The sequence below is a fragment of the Mchenga conophoros genome, linkage group LG12 (genome assembly GCF_057382185.1).
Source record: "Mchenga conophoros isolate Kocher_MC1m ecotype Shallow Benthic linkage group LG12, M_conophoros_male_GT1.1, whole genome shotgun sequence".
Lineage (NCBI taxonomy): Eukaryota > Metazoa > Chordata > Actinopteri > Cichliformes > Cichlidae > Mchenga > Mchenga conophoros.
The window spans coordinates 20,346,787-20,356,332 of NC_140537.1; the positions used below are offsets into that span (position 1 = coordinate 20,346,787).

General features: G+C 40.4%; 1 protein-coding gene across 2 annotated transcripts in view; it reads left to right on the forward strand.

Annotated features, from left to right (window-relative positions):
* LOC146562536 (coronin-1C-A) overlaps positions 1 to 8,447 on the forward strand; it is a 40,961-nt gene extending 32,514 nt beyond the window's left edge. For both annotated transcript variants that reach the window (XM_085294355.1, XM_085294356.1), the window contains 8 exons: positions 1,519 to 1,648; positions 1,753 to 1,934; positions 3,274 to 3,393; positions 3,734 to 3,838; positions 3,956 to 4,101; positions 4,304 to 4,361; positions 4,490 to 4,732; positions 5,862 to 8,447. In XM_085294355.1, the coding sequence (XP_085150481.1) occupies positions 1,519 to 1,648; positions 1,753 to 1,934; positions 3,274 to 3,393; positions 3,734 to 3,838; positions 3,956 to 4,101; positions 4,304 to 4,361; positions 4,490 to 4,732; positions 5,862 to 5,981 (1,104 nt within the window). In that variant the 3' untranslated portion in view covers positions 5,982 to 8,447. The remainder of the gene's footprint in view (positions 1 to 1,518; positions 1,649 to 1,752; positions 1,935 to 3,273; positions 3,394 to 3,733; positions 3,839 to 3,955; positions 4,102 to 4,303; positions 4,362 to 4,489; positions 4,733 to 5,861) is intronic.
* Positions 8,448 to 9,546: the final 1,099 nt, after the last annotated feature.

The window sequence follows — 9,546 nt, forward strand, 5'->3', positions numbered from 1 at the left end:
GAGCTGAGGTCACTGACTTTTTTCAGGCTGCTGTTTTACTTTTCTCCATATGTCCTTATTTGGTATATAATAGGCTGGGATAGGCTTTCAGCCTGTTTAGATGGCAGCCACTTCCTCACCTGAAAGGCCTGACTTCCTGTTAATCCCATGCTAAATCAAGGCAGTATTTATTTGGTTTGTTTTGCAGAAGTGTGAGCCATGAAGAGAGGAACTATTGCTGGTTCCTCTCTTCATATCATAGAACATGTGACGGTAAATTTCACAACCTAAATAGACTCTCAGTGATGTTTAGTTTAGATTTGGTAAGAGTGGGTTGGCTGGTGTACACAGCAGGCCTGTAAAGTAGGACTATAACGTAGGCAGGGCATAAAACGTTTATTGTAGATTAAGGAATAGATTTTGTTATCACAGAGTACACACTGGACATCAACGAAGCTAATTTAATGTTAAAATGTGCTGGAGTGGCCTTTATTTTCTTTTTAAAATGCTGCATTAGGCGTACCCATTCTATTCCTCTGAAAGGACAACCTTTACAGGATGCCTGTGCCAGGCACCGAGCACTAAAGAATGTAAGGAAAAAATTTAACCTCAAATTCTTTTCATGCAGCAGTGTTATGACAAAGTAGATCAGATGAATCAACGTAATCATGTTATAAATAGTGTTAGTGAATAGTAACCAATCAGTACTTGACATCCTGAAGTCTTAAATAGCTGGTTTTGAGGTGGGGTAGTAATGTTGCATTTTTCTGCACATCTCTTAAAATTTGAGTTGGGTTTGGCACTGCTGAAGGTCCCGGCTTTCAACCCATCTGGTTTTGAACATGTGAAGTTTCCATGTTCTTCCTGGGTTTGTGTGGGTTTCCTTTGGTCGGTGTTATTTCTCCTGACACCAAAAACATGTTGGCTTAATTCTCTCGTCATTGTTCCCTAAACCATGGCAATGGGTTACATCTGGAGTTAGTTCCCTATGCTCTACAGTGGCTAGCCACTGCTCCTGATAACTCCAGGTGTTGTGCCAAAAAGTGATCGTCTGCCAGAAAGTGATTGCCACCTGCAGGAGTGTGCGCAGCTACTTAAAGCTGTAGCGCCCAGATTACTTACATAGACAGCTACTTCCATGCAACTGATATAAGGTGCGGTAAGCTGAAGACAGCTTCAACCGTCTGTTTGTTGAACAATAGTAATGCGACTGCACCGCATTTTCTTGTTAGTAACGGTAACGGCGTTGTAACAATAGAAATAGTAATTAGTTGGATTACTTGATACTGAAGAAAAGTATATTTTGCTAAGTCTAACTGTGTGTATCAGTCAGTAAGGAACATGCTGTGAATTCTTAGTGATTGCTGCCCCCCTCTGGTTCCTTTTTGTAATTACAGTTTAGATCCAGTAATCATTTTAATTGCTAGACTGTGTTCAGCATAATCATCATGAAATCCTTTAGAATATATATATTTTTTTCATACTTCAGAGAATTTTTACTGTCTGCTCTCAGTTTCTGACTTCCTGGTCTCTTTACAGGTGTGGCAGATTCCGGAGAATGGCCTAGTCACTTCCATGTCTGAGCCAGTGGTGATATTGGAGGGCCACTCCAAGCGTGTGGGCATCATCACATGGCATCCAACAGCACGAAACATCCTCCTTAGTGCAGGTATGAGCTCTGGCAGTGTTTCCAAATCTATAAAACAATGCTGCCTTCAAAACTTGATGATCAGATTGAACACAAACCTCACCATTACCTTTATCTGTCACCAGGTTGTGATAACCAGATAATCATCTGGAATGTGGGCACCGGCGAGGCCATGATCAACCTGGAGGACATGCATCCTGATGTCATTTACAATGTGTGCTGGAACCGCAATGGAAGCCTTATCTGCACTTCCTGCAAGGACAAGTCCATCCGGGTTATTGACCCCCGCAAGCAGGAGATTGTTGGAGTAAGTAGTTTGCAAATAAATTGTCATATTTTCTGTTTTTATATTGAACTGTATCTGAAGTATTTAAAAGGTAAATATGAATTCAGGTGCAGGGATTTTTGATTTGGAAGTAGAGAGACTAGTAAGCCCCGGTATGGTAACATTGTTCCCTTAAAATTGTTGTTAGCTGTGAGTCTGAATTATGAATTACCAGTTTTAGTTTGGATTCAGACCAAGGACTGTCATGGGAAACAGTAATTTGCTACCAAGGTGTTGTAAAAATTTACACAATGTGCCTTGGCTGCTGTAAGCACCTGAGAAAATAGGGCAGTAACAGCACCTAAAGTTTAATAACAAGTACAGATGCATTCAAATTTTGCTGTGAATGTCGGAGCGGAAAAAAGACAGAGTGCAGCCAGAATTGCATTTGAGTTAGTTTATCAGGTTAATGATATAACATAGACCTCCAAAAACCAGAATGCAAGAAGTGTCGGAAAGTGGTTTGTTTTTTGTTTTGGTTTGTTTTTGTTAAATAAGAGGTTATGTTTAAATGCGTTAACTTGATTGATAGTGTTGTAGAATTGAAGTGGTATTTGCTTGTATCATCGTCAGCCTCTTAGATTTCTGGTATTGTGACATCCCTGTTGATGCTGGGTCAGGCTTCCCTTTGATCTCACAGCAGTTTCAGTTCTTTGTGGTGTGGATTGGGCAAGATGCTGAAATCCTCCCTTTGAGATTGTGCTCCAGTGTTGACATGATTGCATTACGTTATTCTGACAGCTTCTGATTTAATGCTTTGATTCTTCTGTTCCGTACATTCCAAACATGCTCTGTTGGAATCATACGAAATCTTTCCTTGTCCCTAAATGCCAAGGATTCATCCTGGGATTTGTAGATTCATGGAGTTTATAACCAAAGCCTGAGCCTTCCTTGGCAGAACTAAAGCTGAGAAACATCACACCAAACCATGTTTTTCCCAATCTTCAGCTGCTCACATCGAATCAGTGCAGAACTGTGCTTAGTGGAGTTTTGTTTAAGCTGTTCTGATGAAACTTTGGAGGCTGTTGTGGTGAAAATCCCATCAGTATCAGAAATGCTGAATATTTCTGATGCATTCATGCCACATTTAAAATCACCCATACCAGAATTTTCCTTTCATAAAACATCAAAAATCTTCATTCAGACTTGTGTTCTGCGTATTATTTCACTTCTGCCTGATGGTTGTCTGATTAAATGATCACACCAGTAAGCAGGTTTATGAGTGTTCCTACCTCTGACCTCAGCAGAAACAAACATGATGAACTGCAGATAAGGCAGTAACACGGACTCGCAGGGCTAACCATTAACCTCTATTTCACAGGAGAAAGAGAAAGCCCACGAGGGCGCTCGCCCCATGAGGGCCATTTTCCTTAGTGATGGAAACATCCTCACTACTGGCTTCAGTCGCATGAGTGAGAGGCAGCTGGCTCTCTGGAATACGGTAAGCTGCTTCACAATAACTAATGATGAAATGCAGAGTGGTGTATGAACACAATGTGAGTGGGTGAAGAAGAAATGCTCAGTGCATCATGGGAATCCCCCATTCGCGTGATTAAAGGAGGGTTCAGGGTCGCCGGATCGCTATAAGGTTTGTTACTGATCATTGCTGTTGTAATGATAAACTTGTGTGAGTTATAAGGGCTTCAGAGTTGATTAAAGATCTATTTCCACACCTGTAGCACTTCAGTTTGCCTCATTATGGACTTGGTATGTAAAGCTGTGTTTTAACGTTTTTGAACAGTATTGCCTCAAATTAATCTTTCTTCTGTTTTTGTTTTAAGCAAAACTTGGAGGAGCCAATGACTGTCAATGAGATGGACACCAGTAATGGAGTGCTTCTGCCCTTCTATGACCCAGACACCAATGTCGTTTACCTCTGTGGAAAGGTGCGTTTCCTTCTAAGCACCCAATAATCAAATCAAGCATTGTTCTAACACAAAGCTTAATGTCTCAATTTAAATGTGCACACATTAGAAATAAAACACTTGTTTATATCCTGATAGGGAGACAGCAGCATCCGTTACTTTGAAATCACAGACGAGGCTCCCTATGTTCACTTTCTGAACACCTTTGCCAGCAAGGAGCCCCAGAGGGGTATGGGCTACATGCCAAAGAGGGGCCTCGATGTCAATAAGTGTGAAATTGCAAGGTAACCCAAGACTGGTCCTAAATCATCATCTCTGAAACCAGAAATCGTTTTGATTTTATTCCATCATCTCTAATGTGGAGTTCATTGATTGACCACTAGGAGGCAAACTGTAACCGTTATGCAACAATCCACAGGAAACTGCTGTTTTTATTGTGTAATGATGTATTGAACTGTGAGTAACACCAGGCTTTTTATGTTGCAGGTTCTATAAACTGCATGAAAGAAAGTGTGAGCCTATTGTGATGACTGTGCCTAGAAAGGTGAGTACTCGCCCTAACATGCTACTTTGCAGCAGCTTTTAGACCTCTAATCTACTCTTTAAATCACAAGCACCACATTCACAAGTTCTCTTTTCCTCACAACTTATTGCTCTATTCTCTCCCGTCAGTCGGACCTGTTCCAGGACGACTTGTACCCAGACACAGCTGGTCCAGATCCTGCTTTGGAGGCTGAGGAGTGGTTTGATGGTAAGAATGGAGACCCCATTCTCATCTCTCTGAAGAATGGCTACGTCCCGGGCAAGAACCGTGAATTCAAAGTGGTCAAAAAGAACATGTTGGACAACAAGGTCACCAAGAACTCAGAGAAGTCGAGCTCTTCCAACAAGTCCTCCCACCCAGCTCCATCAATTGTGAGTGTTTGCTTTCATCAGTGTGTCCAGTTAAAACCGGTTTAACAGTACGTTGTCACTCAGTCTCAGACGTGTAGTGTTGAGGAGTAAGGTCGTTTTTTTTAACAGTTATTTATTTTGCATGATTAGATTAAACAGTAGATTGAGATGCCTTATTTCACAGTCTTACACTGTATATGTTGAGGTCCCTGCATGTAGGTCATGCTATGCCACTGTCTCATCTCCTTGCAGGTGGCTGTCTGGGGCTCCTAGCGTTACATTTTTTTTTTTTTTTTATTAGTCATGGCAGATTGCTGCCAAACTTAGATGAGGTGGTTTGTAAATGTTACTCGTCCCACTCTGGCGCATAGAGGGAGAGGTCTTCTGCTGCTCTGGGCCCCTGCTCCTGGGCGTCCAGCAGCACCTCACCCACAACACAGCCTTGGTCCCAGCCCATGTGTCTCTGTGAAGGTCTGCTCTGTAATCATAGCCCACTGGGCTCCAGTGGTGTTGAAAGATGTTAACCCTCAGACTGCCAGATCCTACCACACTTGATTTAAAACAAAACTTGGGATGTTGTCCCAAAGGGCCTTACATGTAGCACAGATTAGAGAGTAGTCTGCTTTAAGGTCATTCTTGCTAGGGGAAATGAAGCTTTTGTCTTAAGGACACTTGACTTAAAGCTGTCAGATTATGACAAAAAAAAGAGAAAGAAAATTAATAACCAGCAATTTTGGTCAGTGTAGATCAAGATGAACATTTTAACTTGAGCAGTAAATAATGGATTCATCAAACTTTAATAATGAAGAAACTTGTCTCTTTAAGTAAATTGATTGATCTTAAGGTAAAAGTTGAATTTAAATAAACTAAACCTGCCACAATCTGTTAGGGAGTGGATTTAACTAGACTCTCACTCCTTGTGAATCCATCTTTCTATGATCTGCCCTATTCATCGGTGCAGTCATTAAGTTCAGTGTGTGCAAAACCAGCTTAAAATTCCTAGAAGTTTCTTTGACCCACGGATTTCAAGGCGTACTACTAAGGGACCCACCTTAGGTTTACCTCATTTTAAAAGTGACTGTAGCTGTATTTTCATAAAGATGGTTAAAAGCCCATTAAGTCTCACTTTTGTTTCTCGTATCTCTCACAGAAATCTGAAGCCAAGCTGGAGGAGATCTTGAAAGAAATCAAGTCCCTCAAGGACATGATCAGCAGTCAAGAAAAGCGACTCGTCCAACTTGAAGAGCAGATGTCCAAACTTGCCATTTAAGGACCCTTTTGCCCAACCCGCTACAATTCAGGACGCTCCACTGGCTGGGGGTGGGGGTGGGCGGGAACACTCACTGCCTATCTCAATGACAGTGTTTCGTCTGCCTAGCAAAGATCCCTAGCAACATTCCAGATGAACTTTTTCTTAGCCAGCTCCCAACCCTCAGTTTAAAACAGGTGGAATAAGAAGAACATGTGGCAGATTTAGTAGAAAATACTTTCTTTTTGGTGGCAAAGGACTTTTCCTTTTATTCTGTGGCAGTCTTTTTTTTTTTTTTTTTTAAATTGTGTCTACTTGTATAAAAAGATCTTACATAATTCTTTGCATTTTAGAATAATGATCAAGAAAACCATGTCAACAGCCCCCCACCCCCAATTTATCATTGTATAGCATCATGTTTTATAAGTAGGCCTCAGTGTTTGGTGTTTGCCCTTCTCCAAAATTAAGACATTGCCAAATCTGGACTTTTGTTTACACTTCCTTAGCAGTATTTTTTTAAAGTACAGAAACAAAATCAGTGATGCACTATGAAATTAAAATAATTTAATTGGATGGTTCTGAAAGAGAGACTGACAGATTAAATTTGTAGTTAAAATAAATTGCAGGTTGCCACAGCGGACACCAAACACTCAGACACAACCTTAAGTGACTAATTCTTGCTGTCTCTGTTGAAGCTGCAGAAATCCACACTTCGCCTCTGCTGTTTCCTTTCATTCCTGTCGCTTTTCCATCATTCCGACTGTGGACGTAATAGTCCAAGTAAACATGCATTCCTTTCTACCTTGCTTTACCAACATGCACTCTGCACTTATTCAAGAAAGTGACACATTCCACAATTCCTATTGGCTGTTCTTGGTATGAGGGGGGGGGAAACACACTCACTGCGGTGACTCGGTCGCACTGCTTAGTTGTTGGGATTCTTTATGTGGTGCTCATGGAAAGACGAGCTTTTGCATTTTCATTCTTTCTGCGAGGAAAAACTCCAACCCGATTGTTTGGTTATCCATGTGCTTGCTCAGCACATCACTGTAGTCAAGTGCAGTGGGCTCATTTTTTTTGTCACTGCTCTTTTGTTTGCTTTGCCATCTGATGTCTGCGTTTTCTGTACAAGCACAAAAGAAAGTTTTCTAAAATGACATCAAATAATCCCGCAGCTACTTGACTGCTTTTAAACATGTGATGTTAAAGCTGGCTAGACCTCAAAGGCCTAATCTGGGTCCTCATGTCTCTGGCCTTTTAGGTACCAGCCACTGTAGACTTTCCACTACAGAGTTTTCCTTTTAATTTAGAAGAAGTAAGTAGTTGGGTTATTGCTTCAATGTTCAATTAAATCCTGTTTCTTGTTCCAGCTGTTTCTACATCCCTCTTAGCACTTCCACATCTTGGCTATTTCTCAGATGCTCCAATTTAGTGCAGTCAAATTTGAAAATGGATCATATTTTTCAACCTGAGTTGTTGTTGTTTTTTTTGTTGTTGTTTTTTTTAAAGATTGTTTCCCTGTGGGAAGCTGAGACGGGTAATGGTTCAATCTGTTGTTTGCCTTTAATAAATGTTACCACTGTAAAGACCTGAAAGTGCCATAGAGGTGACCCTGGAAGTGTTTTATTATTTTTGGTTTCTTTGTAGGTCGACTGTTCTGTGAGTAGTTTTGTGGAATAAATGGAGGCGAGGTGCCTGGAGTTTAAACCCACTTTGAGGTGCTATACTCAGTACAAAATTCAAAGGACTCAGTTTCTTACGTATTGTGTGACATCATGAAGTCCTGCCAGTCCATAATAAAGTTCACCAGGCAGCATTACTTTGTCAGGGTTTGTCAAACACATTGTGCCCCTGACGCTGTGACACTTTCCTCTGGGGTACAAGCTTAAAATGTAAAATGATGTAAAACCAGGAATCTGTTAGCTGAGTCGTCAATAATCTGAGAATATTAGTGACAGGAAATGTAGAGTGTGATGCATGTTTGGCTGACACTGGTCATACTGCCATATCTTTTATATGAGACTGCCACTCTCTGGGTTAGCACTGTTGGCACAAGAGCGGAGTTTTGAGGAGTAGTAGCTTATAGAGATCCAAAGGGACACTGTAGGTGGAAAAATAAAAAATGTGTTGAAAGATAGATGTATGTTTGTAATTGAGGTCTAGAAAATGAGTGAGAACTGTGTAAATAACGTGACCATATCTATTTTTTTCCTCCCCATTTCTTTTGTTTTGTGGATGTGCTGAAGAGGGTATTTGTGTGGGAGGTGGATTTTTAAACATTCCCCCTGTTTGTTCCTTGCACCTTGCCATCATGAGAAAAGCAGAACCTCCGTTACGTCGGAGGTTATCAAGAAAGAAAATCTGATGAAAAATGAACCAGGATGAAAGCCTCGTGTGGAGGTCTGCTCAGCATTTTTGTTCATTATTCTTGCTTCAAATATCAAACCATTGATTATAAGAAAAATTAATAAAGAATTTTTAAAATGAGTTCACTGTTCAGTTGTTAATTAACAAATACACCAATTAATGATCAATATGACACTCACTGGACACTTTATTAGGTACTACTGTATGACACACACACAGAGTCAACATGCATTCCCAAAAGTCTTGAGTTATTTCTCATTTCTTTGTGTGGCTTGAAAATAGTAGCAGTGGGGGTTTTTTTGGGTTTTTTTTTTTATCATTTGAATAAAGTAAAAGTCAATTCTGAGTTCATACAGTTCTAACAAGCTTGAAACTCAATACTTGGTATGAGCCATCCTTAAGATGGACCAACTGAAGGGAAAAATCTTCTCTCACGTCTTGTCAGGTCTTTGCTAGATTTTTTTTTTTTCTTCTGTTTCTTAATCACATAGATGTGTGCAGGTTTTGGCCAACAGTTCTCTGGGAATCCCCTTGTTGGTGCAAACATGCTAGTTTGTGCCTGTCACACTTTAATCTTTACCATTTTCTACAGATTCAACTTAACAAATAGTTACTACCAGCCTCTTATAACACCTACTTTATTCCAAAGTGGCTAAATATAGAACTTGGTTCTTTGTTTGTTATGTGCAGACACAACACTGGTGCCTTTTTTTAATGCATGGATGATTCATGGGTCAGGGTTAAGTGGCTTAAAAAAAGAAAAACATTCCTGTGAAAATGGACGGGTACAAGAACTGGACTGAAAATGAATGAAAAAGCAGCCAATGTCCAAAGAAAACTGAAAGATTTCCAGAAAATGGCCTTCAGAAAGTATTTTTTCAGACCACTATAAGAAAGGTTTGGCTCCCTGGAAAGAAAAAAAAACCTATAATTGACACTTTTACGCAGTACTGTGTAACAAGACGAGAAACACGAGCACCCTTAAATAAATGCCCTGCAAGTTAAACAGTTATCCAGTGCTCCTAAAAGTCCATTTAGTTCATATATTTGCTCTGTACATGTGTTTCAGGATGAAAAGAGTGCTTTCTCCCTGTACTGGTCTTGTATGCCCTGCAGAGACAGGCTGTAATCAGCAGGAACGTAATTAGAGAGTATTCAGTGCAGGCCAAAAAAAAGTTGTGGAACTCGCCCCACCAAGAATAGAAAACCCTTTTCCGAA